The 22948-nt window shown below is 53.0% G+C and overlaps 12 protein-coding genes across 13 annotated transcripts; 5 read left to right on the top strand and 7 right to left on the bottom strand.

Annotated features, from left to right (window-relative positions):
* Positions 1-512: 512 nt before the first annotated feature.
* PPTG_04638 (hypothetical protein) lies at positions 513-1814 on the top strand (the record flags this gene model as incomplete). Its single annotated transcript, XM_008896895.1, has 1 exon — positions 513-1814. The coding sequence occupies one exon, from the start codon at positions 513-515 to the stop codon at positions 1812-1814; it is 1302 nt and encodes a 433-aa protein (XP_008895143.1).
* PPTG_04639 lies at positions 1688-3782 on the bottom strand. 2 transcript variants are annotated; one of them, XM_008896897.1, is made up of 2 exons: positions 2218-3782; positions 1688-2151 (listed from the first exon to the last, which is right to left on the bottom strand). In XM_008896897.1, exons 1-2 carry the CDS (start codon positions 3647-3649, stop codon positions 1907-1909), a joined length of 1677 nt encoding a protein of 558 aa, XP_008895145.1. In that variant the 5' UTR covers positions 3650-3782; the 3' UTR covers positions 1688-1906. The 2 variants fall into 2 exon arrangements, with proteins under 2 accessions (XP_008895145.1, XP_008895144.1); XM_008896896.1 differs by having other exon boundaries at positions 1688-3782.
* Positions 3783-4218: 436 nt separating this feature from the next.
* On the bottom strand, positions 4219-6319 carry PPTG_04640 (hypothetical protein). Its single transcript, XM_008896898.1, has one exon. The coding sequence runs from the start codon at positions 6247-6249 to the stop codon at positions 4540-4542; it is 1710 nt and encodes a 569-aa protein (XP_008895146.1). The 5' UTR covers positions 6250-6319; the 3' UTR covers positions 4219-4539.
* Positions 6320-6727: 408 nt separating this feature from the next.
* PPTG_21445 (hypothetical protein) lies at positions 6728-7108 on the bottom strand (the record flags this gene model as incomplete). Its single annotated transcript, XM_008897455.1, has 2 exons — positions 6728-6829; positions 6932-7108. The coding sequence occupies 2 exons, from the start codon at positions 7106-7108 to the stop codon at positions 6728-6730; spliced, it is 279 nt and encodes a 92-aa protein (XP_008895703.1).
* Positions 7109-9057: 1949 nt separating this feature from the next.
* Positions 9058-10422, top strand: PPTG_04641 (hypothetical protein; the record flags this gene model as incomplete). Its single annotated transcript, XM_008896899.1, has 1 exon — positions 9058-10422. The coding sequence occupies one exon, from the start codon at positions 9058-9060 to the stop codon at positions 10420-10422; it is 1365 nt and encodes a 454-aa protein (XP_008895147.1).
* A 57-nt stretch (positions 10423-10479) lies between these two features.
* Positions 10480-13241, bottom strand: PPTG_21446 (hypothetical protein; the record flags this gene model as incomplete). The annotated part of the gene is made up of 3 exons (XM_008897456.1): positions 10480-11797; positions 11866-12100; positions 12196-13241. 3 exons carry the CDS (start codon positions 13239-13241, stop codon positions 10556-10558), a joined length of 2523 nt encoding a protein of 840 aa, XP_008895704.1. The 3' UTR covers positions 10480-10555.
* Positions 13242-13418: 177 nt separating this feature from the next.
* On the bottom strand, positions 13419-14603 carry PPTG_04644 (hypothetical protein; the record flags this gene model as incomplete). Its single annotated transcript, XM_008896900.1, has 1 exon — positions 13419-14603. The coding sequence occupies one exon, from the start codon at positions 14601-14603 to the stop codon at positions 13419-13421; it is 1185 nt and encodes a 394-aa protein (XP_008895148.1).
* Positions 14604-15329: 726 nt separating this feature from the next.
* Positions 15330-16466, bottom strand: PPTG_04645 (hypothetical protein; the record flags this gene model as incomplete). The annotated part of the gene is made up of 1 exon (XM_008896901.1): positions 15330-16466. The coding sequence occupies one exon, from the start codon at positions 16464-16466 to the stop codon at positions 15330-15332; it is 1137 nt and encodes a 378-aa protein (XP_008895149.1).
* Positions 16467-16916: 450 nt separating this feature from the next.
* On the top strand, positions 16917-18122 carry PPTG_04646 (CAMK protein kinase; the record flags this gene model as incomplete). The annotated part of the gene is made up of 1 exon (XM_008896902.1): positions 16917-18122. One exon carries the CDS (start codon positions 16917-16919, stop codon positions 18120-18122), a length of 1206 nt encoding a protein of 401 aa, XP_008895150.1.
* A 577-nt stretch (positions 18123-18699) lies between these two features.
* On the top strand, positions 18700-19884 carry PPTG_04647 (hypothetical protein). The gene has a single exon (XM_008896903.1). The coding sequence runs from the start codon at positions 18756-18758 to the stop codon at positions 19737-19739; it is 984 nt and encodes a 327-aa protein (XP_008895151.1). The 5' UTR covers positions 18700-18755; the 3' UTR covers positions 19740-19884.
* A 290-nt stretch (positions 19885-20174) lies between these two features.
* Positions 20175-20913, top strand: PPTG_04648 (hypothetical protein; the record flags this gene model as incomplete). Its single annotated transcript, XM_008896904.1, has 2 exons — positions 20175-20654; positions 20722-20913. The coding sequence occupies 2 exons, from the start codon at positions 20175-20177 to the stop codon at positions 20911-20913; spliced, it is 672 nt and encodes a 223-aa protein (XP_008895152.1).
* PPTG_04649 (hypothetical protein) lies at positions 20551-22898 on the bottom strand. Its single transcript, XM_008896905.1, has one exon. It carries the CDS (start codon positions 22854-22856, stop codon positions 20973-20975), a length of 1884 nt encoding a protein of 627 aa, XP_008895153.1. The 5' UTR covers positions 22857-22898; the 3' UTR covers positions 20551-20972.
* Positions 22899-22948: the final 50 nt, after the last annotated feature.

Genomic DNA, 22948 nt, shown 5'->3' on the forward strand with positions numbered 1-22948 from the left:
ATGCCGTCGAAGAACTATGAGCAATAGCAACTTGCTAGTCGTCAAGCGCATGCGCCATTCGTTGAGCAAACTAAACAGCAATGCTCAGCTCAGGCTGCTACAGTACAACTTCGTGTTTGGCAACTTGACAAGGACAAGCAATGTTTGTATGCCATAGTTACCAGTTGAACCCGCTTGCTATAGACTCTGCCGGGTCCCGAACATCCCACGACGGATGCTCCAGCCTCGGGTCATCAAAACGCGAATCCTGCGATATCAAGTAACCTTTCCATACCTTATACGGATTTGCTTCACTAATAGTCACAGGTTTATGTAGATTTACTATCAAATTCTATACAATATCACCCCTCGTAAAACTATCGTCGTCAGGTCCAGGGAGACCTTCTCGTTCGACGTAGCACATGCGCCATCACCACCTCCCGGCATGCCGCTCTCTATCTCTGCATGGTCCTGCGTTCTCTAGCTGCCAGACCTGAATTCGCCTCTCCAGACCAACGAGATCTACCTCAGCCATGGTGTCGGTGCCCGTGCAGCCGCCGCGCCAGGCTGCGGAGCTGTCCGAGGAGGACCAGCTCAAGTTCCAGGAGATGGCCATGCAGCTGCTAGACCGCACACTGCGCGACTTGGACGAGCACGACGTGGAGCCGCGCCCGCATGATAAGCAGGACCCACGGCTGTGGAAAAAGATCCACCACAAGGACCACTTCACTACATACACACGCTGCGACGACGCGCCCGAGGCCGCGTACGTTGCGGCGGACGGCGGACGCAGTACCACGTCGCGCCCGTCCAAGGACGTCGTACTGGGCATGGGCTACGTACAATGCCCACTCAGCGAGCTCATGTACGGCGTCTTTATGGGCGACAGCCAAGCTATGGCTCTTAAATCCGCTGTCGTGGACAAGAACATCGGCAACGGCGCCGTGCTGAAGCAGCTCATGGGTCCGACCGAGGAAGACCCGTTCCGGTTTCTCGCTCTTAAATGGATCGAGGTGCGTCCACCCCGAGGCGTCTCCGGTAAACTTGTGGCTCCTAGAGAAGTCATGTTCCTAGGAGGCACCGGCACAATGAGACGTCGTGATACGGGCGAGTTCATCGGCTACGAGGTGCACCACTCGATCGACCACCCTGCATTCCCGCCCGTCGACGGCCTTCGCCGTACACGCATCGTCATCGGCTCCATCTATCGTGAACGACCCAATGGAACGGTCGACTTGTTCATCAAGAGCTACAGCATGGAGGCAGACATGGGTAGCATTCTGGGGCCACTGGCCATGGCCCACGCCGCTAAATGTATCGAGCAGGTCTGGACCGTACCCGACTTTGCTTACGCTAAGAAACTGCGCTGGTGTATCGACCACCGCATACACAGCAACAGCGTCAAGGCCTTCCGCGCCAAGCTGGCCAAGCGCTGCGCGTCGTGCGATAAGAGTGTGGCTAATAAGATCTGGCAGTCCAGGGCCGCGCACAGAGTTTGCAACCTGTGCAAGGCGCCGCTGTGCTCCAGCTGCCGCGTCAAGAAGGATCTGTACGAGATCGACCCGTACTTCCGGGCACGCAAGTTCCCGGTACGGATCTGTCCTCCTTGTCGCGAGTTCGTCAAGCAACTCGACGCCAAGGAGGTGCAACGACAGGAAACATTGCGTCCACAGCGCCCCGAGGTGCTCAACCCGCTCACACCCAGTACGTTGGATGCTCTGGCGCGCAACTTCTCGCTTGACAACAGCTTCTGCACGGCGTCCGTCGAGAGCTTGTGTATGCTGGACTCGCCCCTAGCACGCTCCGACAGTGCGATGACCGACTTGCTGAATTAACGTGAGGATGAAGAAAGAAAAGAGTGTTCGTGTCAGGTTTTCGTTCAGGAATTGTAATGCATTTGTGTGTATAGCGTATTCTTTATCATTTGCTATGACTCATCCGTGGTCCGCTGTGGACCGGTGTTCAGCGACTCGGTGGTCTCGAGAGTGAGTTTGTAGATGGACTCGGCCACCATGCGCAGCTCCACCATCTGCGACCAGATCTGTTCACGGCGCTCACGGTCCGACAGCGTCACCTTTTCCTTCTCTACTTTGTGCTCTTCAATGTGTTCGGGGATATCTGGGTACGGCTCCTTTGCTGGTTCGACGCCGCGGAACGAATCGATGGGGTGATCTGTAGTCGGTGACAGCATAGAGAGTGAGTATTCTTCCTCTGTCGGCAGCGTCATAATGCTCGCACCTGTGTCCGTCGTCACGCCTGTGCTGGCGAAGCTCTTTGAGCGACCGTGACGAGCAGCGATACTTTCCATTGAGAACCAGCCTGCGTCAACTTCGGCACGCGCGACGTCCACGGCCGCGAGATTGTCCACACGAAGCACGCAGCGCTTGCAGATGAGCACGTCTTCTTGACGTAGCCACAGCTCCTTGTTCACCTCTTTCAGTGTCCGTAAGACTCGACAGCGAGAGCAAGTGTTCTGACAGCATAGCGCACAGGAGATCGCACCGCTTAGCTTTGTCAGACGCTTGATGCATGTGCCACATCTAGATGAAGAGTCCTGAGACTCTTGTCTTGGAGGTGGTCCGTTTAAAGTGTTCATACTGTTAGTGTTGGTGCCATTTTGACTCATGTTTGAGCAGCTCAGGCTGCTGCTGACGTGGGAGCGCTGGCTGGATCGATGTTTGTCGCGACGTCGGCCACGTCTCCAGTCAGGCTGTTGACGGAAGCACCACATGAGTTTCTTGAGGTTGGCGCACTCGACTGAGTTCCAGGAGCTCATCAGACCTGTTGACGCAGCCGTAAGTGCCACCGAATCCAGGAGCTTACCATGTGCCTCCACATATCCCTTGACGTACACGTCGACCTTGGAGTGTCTACTTCCAAGTCCTGCTGGTATTTCCCGGAAGATGGAGCAGCTAGAGATCCGCCCGCGCGTCACTTCCATCCCGGACCGTGGCGTCATGTCACGATACTGAAGCAGATCCACAGAGTGGAGAAGCTGGTAACCGATGCGTTCTCCATTCGGTCGGGTCGTGATCCCTGTAGCTTCAATAAACACTAAGTCTCGAGGCCTCACAATGCCCTGAAGAGCAGTAGGAGGGCCTTTCACGAACCATTTAATACCGAGGAACCGGAATGGGTCAGCGTCGCAGGGGGCATCGATGCAGGCTAGTACTGCACCATTGACCAACGTGTTCTTGACTACTGTTGCCTTCATTAACATGCTCTGTGCATCGGGGGAGGAGACGCCATACATGACGTCGTCGAGTGTGCCTTCAATCCAACCCGTGGCGACAAGTAGCTTGGGCTCCGTCCATTCATTTCCACGAAATGCCATAGACACTCGGTCCGCTAGGCTAGCCCGACTGGTTCGTGGTGGAGCATCTAGGTTTGTAGACGCCAGAGAGCTCGGCGTCGGGTAGCGCTCCTTGTACACCGTGATGTGATCTCTCGTCTTGACGGGTTTCCATCGCCGTCGACTCATAGGTCGTTGTCTCGGGTCGGCTGAATAAATGTCATAGTCCCGGAGAGTATTCGACAGCAACTGTGTAGCCAGCAGGCGGTATTTCTCCCTTTGATCATTCGACAGCTCAACGGGAGGTAGCACGTTGGTCGTCCACGTCGTAGGGCTGAAACCCGCAGCAGCATCAGCGTCGCTCGTTCGTCGTGTCATGGCGATACTCGACTTGTGTGCTAGGTACCAAAATGAAGACTGATGAGGTTCTCGCAAGACTGAGGTAGCTGATAGCCACTTAGACGCCTAAGTCCAGCCTACAGAGGTAAGTGAGTCCGGTGCGACCGTGAGTTGACGAGTGCAACGAGAGACTTGGGCGTGCCACTTCCTGACACCCGCTTGTCTGAAATCTGAGATTTCGTTCGCGACTTATTATTTGGTGCAGTAGTATCTGCCATCATTACACTGTGAAGTGTACAGATACACTCGAGACCGTGTTTCCCGGTTCTGAAATGCCGTTAAGTGTATCCTTTATCGGGTTGGCTACTTCTGAACTTTGGACGATGGCAATCTGACTTTGAAGCCGCCTCTCGCCACTGCCGTGGTCTTACACCCGCACGACCTCGTCACTAGGTGCAGGGTGCAGCTCACCATGAACGATAGTGGCAACCTCCTTCGACTCTTGTTCGACAATCGATCAAGTTGTCTGGGCTCCTTTTTGGTGCACGAATCGAGCAACGTTCTCGTCTTGACGCATGCAGCTGCAACACTGTGAACGCTCTGGGTATGACAGGCTTGCCTTGACCACGGCAACCTTAGCTCGTAATTCGACGACGCATGACTTCGCACAACTTCGGTTGTTGCAATTTTTTTGCAGCCTTGCAGGGTCACTTCAACATGAATAGCAGGTTTTTTTTTTATTACTTATTTCAAAATGTATTTTAGCACTGGAGCATTTTCATCCCTAATATTTCGAGACACATTTACCCATTCCGGTCTTCAGTACTTGACACTCGCTTTCCCTAGGGGACTAAAGCTCGGACCACAGCACGAGTCCGTCGTCTGCTTGGCGATCTGGTACGTGTTCTCCACGGCGAGCCGCAGCTCCGTCATTTGATGCCAGAGCTGCCGACGCTCTTGTTGGTTTTCCGTGAACTCGGGTGTTTTTGATCGTCATCTTCTTCAACCCGGGCGCGGCACTCGCTCTCCTGAGAGGACGACGTCCAGCTGTAAGCCAGCGGGTTGATCGGCGAGGTCGTACTCATCGAGTCAATCGCCGTCGAACACTGCGAAAGCGCACCCAACTGACAGTCGCTGAGCGTCGTGGATTCACCAAACAACACAGGCCTGGACGCCACACTATTCGGTTCACTCTTCTTGCGACGTCTGAACCAACGAGGCTTGGTTTGGCACTCGGTTCGAGCATTTGCGGCCTGGACAAGAGGCTGTTGTTGGTCCAGGAATCCTGTAGTACCACAGGAGGATGCGGTATGCTTCGCGCTTGATTCATGAGAAAGCGATCCCGAAGTTGACGACGATGTAGGCTTCATAGATTGAGGCTGCTTAGCCTGCCAGCGGTAGCGGCCTTCGCGGATCTCCTGCTGTGCAATCCGACGCACGGGCTGGAGCCGCACTTTTGCCACGCACGACCGGCAGATGATGCTTTCTCGACGTTCGAGTTTGAGTTCGCAAGTAGCGTAGGCCAGTTTCTTGGTAACGCGGCATTTGGAGCACATCGGTACTTGACAAAGAGAGCACAACCCGACACTGGTAACTTTCTTCAGCTTGCGGCCACAGGTACCTCCACAGCGATCGTTGGGGCTGGCCAGACTGAGATTGCGTAAGTGCACACCACTAGGACCATCAAAGCTGCTGCTACCGTGTGAACGTATCGGTGTTCGAGCGTCAGGTCCCCGTGCACGAGCAGCGGCTTCCTCCCTCCAGGTCACGAGGTGCGGGTTCTCGACGAACCACATGAGCTTCTTGACGTGGCTGCACTCGACAGCATTCCACGAGCTCAGAAACCCCGTCGACGCCGCTTTGAGCGCCAACGAGTCCAGCAGTTTGCCGTGCTGTTCGACGTAGCCCCGTACGTACACATCTACCTGTTTCCCGTCTTGGTTCTCTCGGAAGATCGTGCAGCTGGAGATTCTGCCGCGCGTTAGCGAGCGCTCCTGTAGTGGGCCGTATCCATCCAAGTCCACTGAGTGCAGGAGCTGGTATCCGATACGGTCACCGTTTGACCGATTGAAAATGCCCGTAGACTCTACGAATACCAAATCTCGAGGCTGTACGAAACCCCGCAGTGTGGCGGGAGGTCCCTTGACGAACCACTTGACTCCTAGAAACCGATAGGGTTCTTCGGGCGTAGGTCCATCAATCTGCGCCAGCACGGCTCCGTCCACCAGGGAGCTGCGTACAATGGCGGCTTTGAGCAACATGGACTCGGCGTCGGGCGTCACGACCCCGTACATGACGTCGTCGAGCGAGCCGACAATGGAGCCGATACCGACCAGCAGCTTTGGTATCTGCCATTCGTCCGCGGCCAGGCGCTGGTGCTCGGGCGTGTCAAAACTCGTGCCTGTGATGATCTTGGGCGGATCTCGCTCCTTGAAGATCGTGAGGTTATCGCGGGTTTTGACGGTCTTCCAGCGCTTGTGCTTGCTCAAATTTCGCTCGTCCTCGGGCAGGTGGGTAAACGTGTTGAAGTGCACCAGCGTCTCGCGCACTAAGCCGCGCGCCAAGTGGCGGAATTGCGATGCCTGCTCGGTCGAGAGATTCAACGGTGGGAACACGTTCTTACTCCATTTGCCTTTCATGGCAATACTCGTCAACTATCGACGGAACTTCGAGGCACTTCGGACGACGCGCGTAAGTTGCACAATCAAGAATGAGCCGAAGATCTATGCGAAGTCAATCATGAGCATTGTGTCGATGGCGGACAGGTCGAGGTCAATGTGGCAAGTAGCTACACCACAGTCAATGCTAATCACACACTTTACGTTTTGTAGGTCTTTCGGTTCAGACAACCGTGCACGGCGATCAGTTTACGGGCTTAGAGCATTAGGCTCGTCTCGACAAAGCTTCGTCTTACCGACGGCAAGATGTCGCCACCAAAATTTTCACTGGACCACTGCTGTTGCTCGACCCAATTGTTGGCGTTTACCAGAGCCCGCGGCCGAACGCGAGTGTTATCAGTGTTCTTGCGAGGTTATACGGGGTTCTCCTGATTTACCAGCAAACAGGAACTGCAGACATGTGCCAATGCAAGTGATTGAGCCTGTTCATGTTGGCTGCTCAGGCGACAATATCTGTTTGTTGAGCGATCAGCGCCGCCTTCGACCGCTTCAAGGGCACAGCTCGCAGTTCAGCGGCGCGGACAACGCGCTGACCAGCGGACTAAGAATCCGATTATCGCACCGTTCGCTTTATGTATCAGAATGGGAACGCAAACTGACCATGGAGTCAGTAACCTCGCGCCAACCGGAGTGCGAATCGCACTGTGCAATGCATGTCCATGATTCTATTTCCTATCATGTTTTCGTGTCGTGCTTCCGTGCCTTGCTTATGGGTCGATTGGATGGATAGACGATCCTGAGCGTCCTTCTCCGAGCCAGAGTCTGCAAACTCCAGCGTGTCGTCCGAGACGAAACCAGCTCGCACGAAGCACTGAAGCATCGGTCGATCGTCGATTTCTTTGTATGACAGCCGGTATAACCCGGCGAAAGATAACTTTAGCTTTCACTTTATATTACATGCAATAAAATGAACTCGGACGGATTCAGTAGATGCTACGGTATATCCAGCGGTAATCTATTCGTCATTTATTCATTTATCGGAAATTTCACTAGGACATCCAAAAATAAAAAAATATCAAACTGTAATCGATCAGTCATTTATTTGGATTTTATCGAGGTGTCGTTGTTCCAAAATTGGGCTGTCCAACTAAAGATCTCTATAGATTATATATCTAGAGAAGCAAGCAAGCAAGAGTGACGCAGCGACCACAATCTAATCCTGTCACCAACCCAGGGATTGCAGACTCACAACTGTAAACTTTCAACGTGGGAGCCGAAAGAAACTAGTGATCCACCGAAGCAAATGGTTTTGCGGATAGCACTCATGATATAGTCACCGCCGGTTATGGCTGCCACAGCAGATCTGGTAGCGGCCCAACACACCCTCCGAATATGCCAATTGAGATTCTGCAGCATATTACAGAATAAAGATATGGTCAGAGAACGAATTGCTGGAAAAGCGCTAAGACAACCCGTCACTATTCACACTTATACCCAGACACTAGTAGTATAGGAATAGCGGGTAGTTTACCGTATTAGATTTTGACTTTTCTGACAATTCTTTCCAATCTCCAGAAACTAAAGCTCAATATCAGAGGAGGGGAGAACATATTGTAATACTATCCGTCATCCATTTCGCGCACACAATCAATACTGAACCTTAGAACTGTTTGAAACTGGGAAAAAAAACAAAAAACTACTTTACTGAATCAATAATATGATAGAAATGTGTGTTGCTGCTTTGATTATTTCCGAATCCAATATTTGATCAGTTTCAAAAAAAAAAAATCTGGCATGCATGAAATTATTCCAACGCTCTAAAAAAATTCGAGCTTAACCGCTCTAAAAGTTTACAGTCCCCACACACCCAGTGTTTACCGGATCCCTGCGTTGTTCTTCTTGCGTCAGAGGGAGTAAAACTGCTACGGATCCGCGTCGTCGAGACACCTTGCGTCTTTCCCGACTGGAAAGGCAAATGGCTTGGTTACGACCATTTCGCATGTCCTTAGGACATTGACCTAGCATTTGAGAACGACCATAATCCACCACTTTAGCCACACAACTGGGCGGAGAAGTTTCGGCAAACGCAGGTCTCCCGCTTCCTCAATAAAATGAACGGATCCATCTTAGTCGTGAGTAAAAGAAGACACGTAAGCATGTATAGCTTACAAGTGGTGAGCTCTTTTTTTTTTACTTATCGTATCTAATAGATTGCTAAGGAATAGTAGATACATTCCCGATATAGGTTATACTTGAAACATACTACATGTAGAAGAAACGCTTCACAAGGATGGTGGTGCGTTTTAACAATGTGGTGAAAGGCTGCGCGTTTCGACACCCTCGATTCTCAAGATTGTACGGCGATGGTGAGTGGTCTACTTAGAGATCGCGTAAGGCTACAAGTCACCGATGTTTATGCATTCGGAATTTCACGTACATGTATTCTAATGTCAAAACACCATATATACATCGGCGACTTGTTGTGAAGGATTTTGCTCGCGCACGACTGTAGACATCTGCGCGCATCAAATACGAGATTTGTCTTCTGCTATTCTTATTCTCCAAATTGAAGTGCCCCAAGCCGCCGGCACTTTCTTCGCGTGGTTACGAGTGCAGCATTTCTGCTAGAATTGCTCTGCGTTCCTAAAGGAACGCAGAAAGGAATCCTTTCGGTGGCCCGGTCACGCGCCAAGCGCGATACAAAATTGCGATATCAACCTCAGACGAGTCAACTTCGGTGCGCAGACCCGAGACACGGCGGAAGGACAAGCTACCGACAGGCTCACAGCACTCTTCATTTTACTTTTGAGTGCAACTCCTAGCGCTACGATGACTTTCGGCGACCGCAGCAGAAGCTCCCCATTCGAGCCGCTCCATCTGACGAAAACACAACTGCAACAGTGCCAAGACCTCACATGCCAACTACTGGATCGTACTCTCCGCAGCTATGACGAACGAAACGAATGTGTTGATAGCCACTTGAGTGCTCCAAGACATCACGCCAACCTAGACAGAAATCGCTGGAAGCAACTGAAAACCCAGGCGAACGTCTCGCTATACGCTGAAAGATCGGACAGTCCGTGGCGTGACTTCCATTCCCCAGGTAGCAACAGCAGTTTACTCGCCGTGGGAACCATTCACGACACTCTGAACGAAGTTATGTTCGGATTGGAGACTCCAGACTTTGCTGCTATTCAACTTCGGGCGGAAACACTGTTTAAACACCCCGTAGACGGGGCTGTCTTGGCTCAGTTTGCCGGCCCCACCGAGACCGATCCGTTTCAGTTCATGGGTATCACGTGGATGACGGGACAGCGGAGCTGGCCACTGAACTTAGTGACGCAGCCTCGAGACTTTATACTCGCGTCAGCGACCGGTGTCATGCTGCATACCAACGGAGATCTCATCGGGTATGAAGTCGTGCACTCCATTGATCTACCACAATGTCCTCCGCTCCCTAAGCCGACAGTGCGGGGTAAGATCATGTACGGAGTCATCTACACTCAACGAGACGATGGCGACGTCGACGTGTTCGTGCAGATGCACGTTGAAACGCGCAGTCCTCTACACGATAAACTTGTTGTAGCTGAAGTATGGGAATCCGTGTTGGGATTCTGGAACGCACCAAGTTTGTCGGAGGCCAAGAAACTGCAGTGGTGCTTGAACCAGAAAAACGCCTTATCGTGGAAGTCAGAGGTGACTTTAGACGACGACAGCAGTGGCATCAAGGCAAGGCATTGCGAAAACTGTCCGAACAAAAGAAGTTCGACTACGAGACGTCGCAGTACCCACCTCAGCGACCACAACACATGCGCACTATGCATGGTCCAGATATGTTCAAGCTGCAGAGTGAAGCGAACACTCAAAGAACCGGATGAGAACGGCAATTTGGATTTACACATTGCAGTTTGTCGCGTGTGTATGCTGTTCGTACAGCACCAAGAGCCGACCGAAATTGCCTTGGACAACCAGAAGCAACGGGAGGCGCGACAAAATACCGAAAGTAAGAGTGAGAAGAAGAAGCATTCAGCGTTCGGAGGTGAATGGGGCTTGCCGATGTTTTCCCCTGGAAGATATCCGTCAATTTCAGTGTCGGATCTGCTCAGGATGATCAACTCGCTTTCCGACGTAGGTGTCAACCAAGTGCAAAGAGCATCGAAAAGGAAGATGCAGCCAATTATTCCTGTAGGTTAATTGATATTATACCGTTTAGTGGTGAAAGAATAAATCTAGTGGTGTTTTTCATGCTCAGCGTTAAATGAAAATGGCAATATCATTTTTTACAGTAAGTAGAATAAATTGGCTAGATAATGCAAGCTTATATACGTTATGGCTTCAACGTCTGCCGTACAATATCCACGGGTCGCATGTGTTGTACGAAGACCATGCAGGCTCGACAGACAATGACCGAGTGTTGTATCAGCTTGAGTTTTCGTTCATCAATTGCCTCAAGTGTCCGCTCCACGCGGCAATTAGAGCATGTCGGCGAAACGCAGAGGACGCAAGCGGTCTTGTCCTCAATATCACTGCCACGCATCTTGCGTATCTCTTGACACTTTTTACATACGTTTTTCGCCGACGGAGAAGCCTGTCGTTGCAGTTGTCGACGTTGAGCCTTGCAATTGGCAAGACACCACTGCATTTTCTTCATCTCGGCCAGTTGAGGCGCACTCCATAAATCCATAGTAGATTTCCACGTCGCTGAGACCACGACTTTGTTCAGTAGGGAACTCATTGTCTCGATATATGTCTGCACGAAGACATCGACGATTCCAGGCTCCTGTTGCTTGAAGACGGCGGCATACATGAGATTGGTACGCATCGACCCGGGCAACGGCGGACATTGAGGGAGTTTGGCTGGCTGTACCACTTGGTAGCCGATACGGTCGCCGTTCGCGCGTGTCATGGTGCCCTTGGACGCTAACGTTACAAAGTCTCGAGGCGACGACACTGCCTTGAGAGGCCAACCGTGTCTGAACGCCATCCACTGGATCCCAAGGTATTGAAATGGATCCGACTCCGTCGGGGCCGCTAGTTCGGCCAAGACAGCGCAATCTACCGGCTGCATGGCTAGTACTTCCTTCCGGTCTCGTAGACTGGCAACGATCGGGGTCTCCACGCCGAGCATCACCTCGTCCAGCTCTCCTTGAATGGTGCCTGCCATCAAGAATACCATCGGGTTTTTCCAGTCACCGCCGAGGATATTGTCGTCGCGATGCACGCTATTGCTGCGTTCGACATAGAGCGACGCGTTTTCCTGGGTTTTGAGCTGCTTCCAGCGCGTGTTGTCGAGGTTAGAGTGATGCAGAGGGGCTGAAGGTCGACCATTATCTTCCTGGCCGTCGCGCTCGTCGTAGCTGCGTAGCGTTCGATCCAGCAGTTGGAACGACCGATCTCGGCAGTTCTGCTCCTCGTCGACCGTGAGCTTGAGCTCCTGGAAGGGGATTCCTTTCGAACCCATCGACGGTTCTTGCGTGGAGCTGTCGGATTCTGTAGTGGAGACCATCAGAAACCGGTCATGCAATAGAGCGCGAGCTCCAGCAGCTGGAAGTTCCAGCGCCAGCGATGCCTGGAGCCATGTGTCAAGTCTTTAGACAGGCCAAGTGGACGTACGCAGCGGCTTTGGTGATGGCGAACCTGGCAAGTGTTCACTTGATTGGTCCAAGTGCTCAGTCGAGATAAGATGTCCCGATGGGAATGCCAGAATGCCAAGGCATCCAAAGCGTAAACAGAGATTTCTGACTCATGGGTGCTTCGAAGTGGTGAATCAAGCAGCGTATTGTACGCTAGGGACTGTTTGCTCACAGCTCGTAGCACGCCGGAGCCAACAGCATCCAGTATAGCAACGGATGAAGAACAGAACACGTAGCATCTTTTTAATAAGATTGAGTTATTACGCTTCTGATTAGAGGAAGCGTACGCCTTCAAGTCGAGTGTTAAAGTCTGTTGCGGCAGATCGTCCGTCACATCGACAAGGATGCCTTGTTTAACGGCACGCCGGACAACGCACCGACATTGGCGACGCGTCCGGCACTGCTCGTCTTCATGTAACATGTGGGTCCTGCTGGGTCCAAATTGACGAACGTGTAAGCGTTGCAGCCCTCGGTTTCTTGGCACAATGAGCAGCACAACCAAGGATATAGTGTCAAGGCGCTGCTGAGGTCGTTGCCATAGTAGTCAATGTCCGTCTCCAGGTTGCCGCAGCCGTCCGGAAGCCCGATGCACTGGTAGTAGTAGGTGTTCCACGGCTGACAGTAGCTGTCCGACTCGCAGCACGTCGTTCCTTGTGCGTTACCGCAGTACTGACCCTCAGCTACCGTGCACTCGTCTGCCGACGTGGGCGAAGGCGTCGCTGATGCAGGTAGGAAGGCCGACACTATTGTGAGGTCGTCCGAGTTCGTATAGTTCGTGGTTGTGCCCGCTGCGCTCTTTAACAGACAACGCTTCACGTTTTCACTCATCGATACGTACAGCGTGTAAAGTACGCAGCCTTCGTCCGCTAGCTGCGAGCAATACTGGCAGCACTCGTCAGCCGAGTCAACGGAGAACTCGTAGATGGTGTAGTCGTTGTAGAACACGCCTTGAAGCTGCTCGTTGCATGCAGATGGAGTCGCACTAGGTGACGGCGTGCTGGTCGTTGGGGTTGGTGCGCTGGTAGCCGACACCATGAAGGCCGATACGGCCGTCACACTGGAACTGTCCGCGTAGTTGGTCTTTTCGCCCGCTCCGCTCTTCAAATAGCAGAGACTTTGACCCGTGCTGGACGAATAGAAGTACGTGTACAGCACGCACCCGTCGTACGCAGCGCACAGATCGCAGCACGCCGCTGCGTTGCTCACCGTCGACGTCTGTAGATTGAAGCCATGGTAGTAGATGTTCTTCAGCTGTGCGCCGCAAGTCAATCTCGTGGATGTGGAGGCCTCTGTCGATCCATCGGCACTATCCGCTCCTGCAGCGCCGCCAACAGTAAACAAGCAGGCGAGGGCGATCCCAGCTAGCAGCGATTGCTTCATGACAAACAGCTAAAGGATCGCGTGTCTAGAAGCGAGGAAATCTAGGACTAACACACTTCCCGTCGACCAGGCCACCCAGCCAACTTCAATTAGGCGGAGACTACTATCGAAAGGGACTTCAAAGTTTGAAGTTCAAACACGGTCTCCAATAACGTGGCACTGTCAACACAGGTAGAGTTATTCGAAGTTCGACGCGCGGTGCTGCCGTCGTCGCCGCTGTTTGTGGTTCAGTCTCGCGATGTCCGAGGGGGAAAGTTTCTGCACAAACATCAAGCACGGCTGGCACACCACGACCGGTAGGTCCGTCAACCTTCCTGTGATCTCGTCAATCACTGTGAGCGTTTTCTCCATGCGGCACTTGTAGCACGTCGGCGACGCACACAAAATGCATGACTCATTCTCGTCCCGATCTCCACTGCTGCGTCTCTTCATCAAACTACGTCTATCGTAACATTGCTTGCAGACACCCAGAGCTGACGACGATGCTCGCTGCTGCTCCTTCTGACGCTCGGACCGGCAGTTGGCTATGCACCACTGCAGCTTCTTCATTTCGGTGAGTTTGTCGGCACCCCAATACCCCAAATTTGACTTCCACGTGACCGACACGATCAGCTTGTCTATAATGCGTCCCTGCGTTTCAACGTACGTGTGGATGAAGACGTCCACAACACCAGGTTCCTGCTGCTTGAATATCGTGGCGTACATGACTTTGCCGCGGATAACCGTGCCGGGCAACGGGGGACACTGCGCTAGTCTTGCGGGCTGCACCACTTCGTATCCGACGCGGTCGCCATTTGCGCGAGTCATCGTGCCAGTTGCTGTCAGCGTCACAAAATCTCGAGGCTTGACTATCGCCTTGACTGGCCAGTTGTACTCGTACACCATCCACGTGACGCCAAGGAACCGGAACGGATCGGCTTCGGTTGGGCCCATTAATTCAGCCAAGACGGCGCAGTCCACGGGCTGCTTTGTGAACAGCTCAGTTCGCGTCCTGAAGCTGCTCGTGTCGGGGGTTTCGATGCCGAGCATGATCTCGTCGAGGTCGCCCCGTATGGTCCCCGCCATGAGGAGCACGACGGGGTTTTCCCAGTCGCCACCGAGGAGATTATAGTCTTGAAGCGTGCATGAGTTGCGCTCCGTGTACATCGAAGCATCCGCCTGGGTTTTGAGTAGCTTCCAGCGCGTGTTGTCCAGGTTGGAATGGTGGCGCGGAGCGGAAGACCGGCCGTTTTCCGCTTGGCCGTCTCGCTCGTCATAGCTGCGCAGTGTGCGATCGAGTAGTTGGAACGCGCGGTCGTGGCAGTGCTGCCGCTCTTGATCCGACAGGTTAAAAGTCTGGAAGGGGCCACCGCGAGAGGCCATCGCGTCTCGTTCTACAGTATTCAAATCGGTTGTGGTCTCCCCCTGACTGTTGATGAGACCAAGGACAGAGAGTATTCACCGAGTGAATCGCTCAGTCAAGTGTCGGCGAAAACAGGACGTGCAGGCGCGGCTATGATGATGGCGAAGTTCCCACAGGAAGCAAGAGGAATGCATGGGTCAACGATGGTGAATCGAAACAGGCCAAAGCTGGAATTCACATGTCAAACCTTGAGTCATGGCGACAGTGTTAAAACTGCCACCGACCTACGTGCTGGTTGGTTTCCTGACTCCGATTGGGACTGCGTTCCACGCTACAACTTGTAGTTGTAGTACAAGTAGTACGAAGCAGTACGGTAGTAATACGAATCAAAGGGAAGCCTTGGCGTCGTCTTTCGGTGTGTCCTCCTCAATGGTCTCTGCTTTTACTACATCAAAGTGTCGAAGAGTTAGCAACAGCGGTTGCCTCAACCTGCTGGTTCTGGTGCATGTACATGCATGTCATCGTATCCTACCACGGAGACGGGGACTCTGATGTAATAATGTGGTCGTATTGTATTCTTCATCTCCCACAGCAGTGAGAAGACTTGGAGCACATTCCAAATGAAACAAAGAGATAGCTACATACTAGCGTACGGTATCAGTACTGGACGACAAACAGGGTGCTCGCTTTGGTTTGAGTGTGAAACAAGACTCGGGGTACTCAGTAAGTCACTCAAACGGTGAAGCTCAGATAATCGATGTTGGCCTGCGCTGTTTACGGTCGAACATGGCGATGTCTGTGGGGCGAAGCTGCCGTACGAACATCACGCAGGGCAGACACACACCAACAATCTGGTCCTTTAGCCTTCCGCTGTTTTCATCCGGGACCTTGAGGCTCCGTTCCACACGACACTCGGAGCACATGGACACATCACACAAAACGCAGGAGTTCTTGTCGTTGTGGCCAATACCACCGAAACGCTTTAGCATGCTCGGTCGTTCCGAGCAGCGTTTGCAGGCAGATGAAGACTTCTGCTCTTTCTGGCGCTCCATTCGGCAGTTTGCTATGCTCCACTGCAACTTCTTCATCTCACCAAGCTGCAGGGCGTCCCAGAACGCGAGCGTCGCTTTCCACGTGACGCTAGTAACCACTTTATCAAGGAGAGTACTTTGACTTTCCACGTACGTGGGGATGTAGACGTCCACGATACCAGGCTCCTGTTGCTTGAAGATCGCAGCGTACATGACGTCGTTGCGTACCGTCCCGGACAAAAGTGGACACTGTGGGAGCCTCACCGGCAGCACCACTTCGTAGCCGATGCGGTCACCATTGGAACGCGTCATGGTTCCTGTAGCTGTTAGTGTCAAGAGATCTCGAGGCCGCATCATGGCCTTGATCGGCCAACTGTTCTCGTACATGAGCCAGGTAACACCAAGGAACCGGAACGGATCCACCTCTTTTGGGCCAAGCAGCTCGGCCAGCACGGCGCAGTCGACAGGGTGGTTGCCAGGCAACTCCGTTCGGAAGCTGATACTGTTGACGTCTATTGATTTCACGCCGAGCATGACTTCGTCCAAGTCACCTCGGATTGTCCCTGCCGTAAGAAGAACGATAGCGTTCTCTATCTCACCGCCGGCGCCGTCGTCTTGATGCACGGCGTTGTTGTGTGCAACGTACATTGACGCGTTCGCTTGTGTCTTCAGTAGCTTCCACTTGGAGCTGTCTAGCTTGGAATGGTGGAGACGACCGCCGTCGCCCTGAGCGTCGCGCTCGTCATAGCTACGTAGTGTCCGCTCCAGCAATTGAAAGGCACGATCGTAGCAATCCTTCTCCTCGTCCTCCGTCAGCTGCAGAGGCTCAAAGGGGCTGCCTCGAGACGCCATCCTTACAGTCAAGAGTTTCTCGTGTTCTTGCGTTGGTATTGTTCCGTTGTGCCCGCATCATGGCGTTGAGAGAGAGAGAGAAGAGCGAGGCTGCTTGCCGTGGAGTTTACTCTTTGGTGGACGCCGTGTCGATGGTGAAAACCAGCGGCCTGATTGGCGTAAGCGGCGCTCTCATGATGGGCCATTGTTCTGTTGGTACATGTGTAAGATGATAAAGACAACGTTCATGAAGTTGATAAGACAGAGAGGGAGGTCATCTAGGCGCTATGGAGCTCACGTTGCACTACCGGTATACGAAGCTATTTCCACGAGCTGCTCGTCTAAGCGCGTCAACTTACAGGCTGCCGGTCAGCACCATGTCGTTTATTTCAGGGACATCCAGCAGCCGTCGCGCTCGAGCGACTCGGAATATCCCTCACTTCTAAGTCTGCGCTGCGTCGGATCGCTGCCATGGACTCACTCTGCCTCGTTCGGCCTCTAGCCAGCGCTATCTATGGCCGCGTGCTGCTTGTTCGCCATCGTAGCTCCGGTCGGTATTACGCGCTCAAGGTTATGAGTCTGCCGCACATGCGAGCGCGTCGTGCTGTGACCGGCCCCTACGTCCAAGAAGACGGACAAACGGAGCTGCAGATCTTACGCACGCTCGGATGCAACTTGGTGTACTCGAAAGATGAGAATACTAAAGAGGAACACCACGAGTGCGACGTGTCCAGCTGGAGTGTGAGTCCTGTTTGGAACAACGGCGTGGAGGACGACAGCCGCACGATGGCAGGGACGCAGCTAGGCATCGACCACTTGCTGACACTACACCAGGACTTTGTGGACTGGACGACGAACACGAGGTGCCTGCTGTTTGACTACTGTCCGTACGGGGACTTATTCTCTCACGTTGGCAATCCCAACGGCGTGACGCTGGAGATGGCGCGGTCTTGGTTCGGTCAGATTGCCAGTGCCGTTCGATTCCTGCACGCACGGAACGTGGCGCATCGAGATTTGTCCTTGGAGAACGTGCTGCTGGACAGCTTCCGACGCTGTCGACTGGCAGATTTTGGGCTGGCAAGTGCCGCTGGCTCGTGCTGCTTCGGTACCCGCGTGGGCAAAATTTTGTATATGGCTCCCGAAGTTTTCTCTCGCTCGCCTTGTCGACCCGATACACCAGCAAACAATGCGATTTTCAAGCCCGAAGACTGCTACAATGGACTGCAGGCAGATATCTGGTCTCTTGGAGTGATACTATTTATTCTGGTGACCGGGATACCCCCGTTCGAGAAGGCCGGCGACGTTGACGCACGCTTTCGCCTTTTATCGAAGCCTGGTGGATCCGTTCGTGACCTGTTCCGGGCATGGGGACAGGAGAATCGACTGCCACTCGAGCTCCGAGCGCTGCTAGACCGGATGCTTCGTGTTGATCCTCTACAGCGACCCACAGCCGATCAAGTCTGTGACCACGAATGGCTCGTAGAGAAGAATTACAGTCAGAAACCGACAATAGCAACCGAAGACGTTCCTAAACAAGGCGAGAAGCGACCCGTTACTGAGCCGGAAGAAGAAGAGGACGGAGAGAACCTAGAGCCGCAGAAGATGTTGAGTCAAAGAGACAAGTCGTGGTCCTGCAGCAGCCCCCGCAGCAACAAGAGGGTGAAACGGATGGAGTAGACTATCTAAGTCAAAAGAATAGTATATGGTTGAGCAAGTATTTCCTTCCACTATTCCGTTGACGTAGAGAAGCATGAACTAACACTAACGAACCGGCCAACGGATACAATTGCCGTTGCAACTCCGCCGGCTTCAGTCGATATTCACGCAAACGCGAATGTAGACAAGCACCTAAGCTCAGGTAAAGGTGTTCACTGGGTCATGTAGATCAGCAGATGTGTGGTATCAAAGACGATGTCGCGCTTCGGATCCCCATAAAAGCGCCGATCTCATGAATGTAGAGGGGGTCGGTAATCTCACCGAAAGCAGACGCATGCTGGAAGTCCTTCACCACCGACGGCGGCGTGCCTCAAATGTCAATATTCACCTTGGTTTTGAGGATAGCTTTGTATTTCAAAACGATCGACATTGCACTGCATGTCCATCTTGGTCAAGATACTCGGTGCATACAGTGAAACTAGCTGACTAGTATCCGCACGTGAGGGTCATCTTGACAGATCACATGCCTTTTACCTCGAGAGAATTCATGGTATTGAGGAGTACGGGGTAAAGCTCCGCTGTCTCCTCATTCGTGAATATTCCTTGACACCTCCACTTCGAGTCCTTCTTGGCGTCTCAGCTTCGTCATTCGCCATGGTATCCAGCAGCATTATCTTCTCCGCTGTTGCCGCTTTGGCAGTCGTCCAGAATGTGAACGCGCACGGCTACATGTACATCCCGCTGGCCGAGTTTGAAGGCACGGCCACGTCCTCCTGGATCGTGCAGATCGAGCCGCAGTGGTCGGGTGACTGGGACAGCTGCAGTAGCGACGACAGTGATTGCCTCACTTCGGTCTACACAACGCTGAAGTCCTCGAACGGCTACAGTGACATCCGAACGCTGCTCGACAGCGATACCGACCTGTACGGCGCTGACTGCGGCTACACCAACCCGGACGCGACTGCGAAGGACCCGCCAACCACGGGTGACGCGACCTTCTCCCGTGGAATGGTGCACGTCGGTCCGTGTGAGATCTGGCTGGACGACACGATGGTGCTGTCCAATGACAACTGTTTGACAGCTTACGGGGACGGCACGGTGGACACCAAGTCAGTGTTCACCCCCGTGGACTATTCGTCCTGCTCGACAAGTGGTTGTATGTTGCGGTTCTACTGGTTAGCATTCCAGGGCGTGGACAGCAAAATGGTCTGGCAGGTCTACAAGGACTGCGTGCCCCTCACTGGTCCGGCGAGCGGAGACAGCTCGTCCACCTCCACGACCTCGACGACCGCGACTTCAACATCGTCGACTACCGGAAATGAAGCGGCTACGTCCACGTCAGGTGACACAACCACGACGTCATCCAGTACGTCGGATCCGACCACAGCGTCCTCTACTACGACAGAAACGTCCACCAGTGAGTCCTCAGTGACGACGACCACAGCGCCTTCGGCTACAACAGGAGCGCCCACCACTGGCGGTGACTCGTGGACTTCGACCGGATCTGCAATGACCACTAGCAGTGGAGACTCGTGGACTTCCGCATCGCAAGGCAAGGACAACCAGGGCGGGAAAGGCTGGAGCGGCGGCTTCGGTGGCATGGGAGGGGGGGATGCGGAAGTAGGCAATCCACCTTGAGTTCGTGTTGATTCCTCGGTTTACATCGTCAGTGCCTTCTTCATGTTGCGTGGCATGCTGGCTTCCGAAAGTGCGACGACTTCGGCTTGTTCGTAAGAAAACAGTAATCAAATACAAGCTTTACAGTGTAAAGTTTATTGACCCCACCTATCTTGGATGCTGTCGTGTTCTCCTTTACTTTCGGCGAAATTTTGAACGTTTCATTTTGCGGCGAGTATGGATAAAATCCAAATAAATTACGGATAGATTACAGATTAATTTAAAAAAACGCTATCCACTGAAATATATTTAAATATATATTTCAGTATTCAGTAATCTACCCGTAATTTATTTTAAAATGTCGGATCCCTGTCCGCAAAAGGTCGTGTATCAATGTGGTGGTATGCGCTAGCACTATGTGCAGTCTATCCTTCCTTGGAGTCAATCGACGCATGCATGTTAGATGGCGCTGATACGGGCGAATGCACGGAGCCGACTGACTTCGACCTACTGCTGCCATTTTGCAAGGCTGTCATTCCGTACACGGCATGTCTTCCTCGTTATCAGAGTCTCTGGTACAACCACTCAGCGCTGTCCAAAGATCGCTTCGTAGAGCAAATGTTCACCAAGCTCGTCATCCAACGCAAGATCTACGAGACAAACAGCACAATGGCAGATGACGATACGGACGAGTGGGGTGGCTCTAAATCTATCACGCCGCGCTTCACAGACAACCCGGACTGCGAGAATGCCTTCCGCAACTACTTTTGCTGGCTCAACTTCCCTCGCTGTGACACCGAAGGGCGAAGTTTACTGCTGTGTCGCAGTGTGTGTGAGAATTTCATGACGGCCTGCCAGTACTCGAGCGATCTGTGGCGATGTGGGGATCCCAAGTACGTCAACGCTCGCTCGGCTGAGATCAGTACCACATGGGTGGTAAGTTTTACACCACAACACTTTACCACCTCACGCTGAACCAATTTGGGTATTTGTTGTGACACAGAATCAAAAATTAGTCTACTACCGAGCACCATACCCGGGCTCGCCGTTCAAAGACAACGCCGTTGATCCAGATACCGACAAGCCTTTAGTGGTGTGCACGCCAAGCCTCGAAAACATCGCGCAGAGTAATTTCGTTCACATCTCGCGAGTCGGACTGGCATTTCTTGCTGTCGTTTTGTGGTTCGTTTTATAAACATCCATAGTATACGTGATATCGGCTAATACTGCTCAATTGCAGAGCTTACATTTTATCTACTGCATTTTGCATGAGTCGTCTGCTTCTTCATCTGCTGTCTTTGCACTGTTAGCATCAGAGTTTTCGTCACGTGTAGAGCCTTCGGTGGCTGGGTTGATAGCGCCGAAACGTGGTTGTCCGTTTGGTTTATCATTGTCTTCAGGCTTGGTCGAATCGGGTTCTCGGTGTACTGGATTTGGCACCACAGTTCTTGTCTTAGCACCAGTGCCGCTACCTGCAGACTGGCAACTGCAACGGAAGCTGTTGGCCACACCGGCAAAGTAGCAGTGGTTGCACAGGTCGCAGTGCTGGTTACGATGGTCGCCACACCGACGGCACTTGGCACAATGGCGACGCGGTTTCTTGGCATCTGGACACAGCCGGTTGTTGCACCACGAGTACGTAAAGTGCGCGTCGCAGTGAGGACAGGCGAAGCCGTTCTCCACCGTGTGCTTTACTTGTACAACCCCACCGCCACCTTCACAACACTCGTAGCTCACAGTCGAGTCCAGCAGCTCTTGCATGTCCTTGATCTTAGATAGATACTGCATCAAGCAGATGTCACGCACCATCAGCTGGATGTCGATACCTTCGCGGGCCATCGGAACGAATGGATTCGCACAGCTCACGCACTTGCATTGAGCACCACAGACTAGTCCAGCCTTCACACAGGCGCAGCGAGCATTACGGCATTTTCCCGTGCATTTGCAGCGCACCCCATCGTCTTTTCCATCCGGTCCAGTCGTTGACGAAGACGTAGCGCCACTCTGTTGATTCAATTGACCAGCAGGTGAGGTTGCTTGGTGCAGCGACTTCTTGAATGGACGACGACCTGTTGGTTCGGGCACCTTTGTCGCGTATTGCACCGAGCCGGGCTCCATCTTAATGCTGCTTCCGGGATCTCGCGGTATTGTTGGAACCGCTGAGACTGGGTTGCCATACTGGACGTACTCGGGTGACACCAATGCCTTTCGCTTGTTTTTCTCTTCTGTCACTTTTCTTGCTGCAAGGTACATTTGCTGCTGTGCGGTAAGTTCTGAACCAGTGACTGAACTCGTCGGAACCGCACCTCCAGGAGGGAGTCTAGCATTCACGCCGTTGCTAGAGCTGGAGCTTGCTGCTGGATCAGCATGTGGTCCGTGCTGAGGAATAACGCGCCACTTGGAAGGCCCCTTTTGAGTTTTATCGGCCGACTCGTTGTAAGCTTTCCAGTCGATAATCTCGCACGACGGCGTCCTAGGAAGTCCATCGCTTTTCGAAGGGTTAGCTCCGTCTACCTGGCCATTTGATCCAGTATTCCCAACAATCCCTCCCGTCCCGCTTATCCCCGAAGCGGAGCCACCACCAGTCCCGTAAAGAGTAGCAGGTGAAATAAGACCTGTAAGGCTCTCGGTACTTGTCGACGGCACGAGCGTTTGCAGCCAGTTGATCGTGGCGGGCGACATGGTCGGACCATTGAGCAGACCTACAGGTGAGATGCTGTCCACTCCGCTGTGGGTGCTACTCACGGAGGTCGAGCGAGGCAATTGCACTCTTTGAGCGACATTGCCATCATTAGATGCTGATCGTGGCACCGGATTGCCGCCATAGAGCGTATCCTGCTGCTGCTGTTGCAGATTCGGGTCTGTATCGTTGGCATCAAGTGATCCAAGCAGGTCAATCACTTCGCCAAGCTCGTTGTATGCCGCTGTTCCTTCGTTCTCGTGCAACGCCGCCATCTCGCGTAGCTGCTCGGGCGTTGGTCGCTGGAGTTGGGACGGCGTCTGCTGCGTCACAAGATCGCTGCCCGACGGCGGCGTGATTAGCGACGTGTCCAGGAACTGCAGCACGTGCTGCATTTCCTCTTCCATGTCTCGCCCAGCGCCCAGCGGCTGCCGCGCATACTGCTGCCCCGCTTCCATTTTTCGATTATCCCGCAGGAATTTGAGGAAGATTCTGATGCGAAGAAAAAAAAAACGTTGACAGATAAACAATCCTATCGAAGGGAATGAAG

This window comes from Phytophthora parasitica (assembly GCF_000247585.1).
Source record: "Phytophthora parasitica INRA-310 unplaced genomic scaffold supercont2.5, whole genome shotgun sequence".
Lineage (NCBI taxonomy): Eukaryota > Oomycota > Peronosporomycetes > Peronosporales > Peronosporaceae > Phytophthora > Phytophthora nicotianae.

What these genes read in the sequence shown, in the direction of transcription:
- PPTG_04639 (XM_008896896.1), bottom strand. Translation starts at nt 3,649, where the DNA reads ATGACACGACGAACGAGCGACGCTGATGCTGCTGCGGGTTTCAGCCCT.
- PPTG_04640 (XM_008896898.1), bottom strand. Translation starts at nt 6,249, where the DNA reads ATGAAAGGCAAATGGAGTAAGAACGTGTTCCCACCGTTGAATCTCTCG.
- PPTG_04647 (XM_008896903.1), top strand. Translation starts at nt 18,756, where the DNA reads ATGGTATCCAGCAGCATTATCTTCTCCGCTGTTGCCGCTTTGGCAGTC.
- PPTG_04649 (XM_008896905.1), bottom strand. Translation starts at nt 22,856, where the DNA reads ATGGAAGCGGGGCAGCAGTATGCGCGGCAGCCGCTGGGCGCTGGGCGA.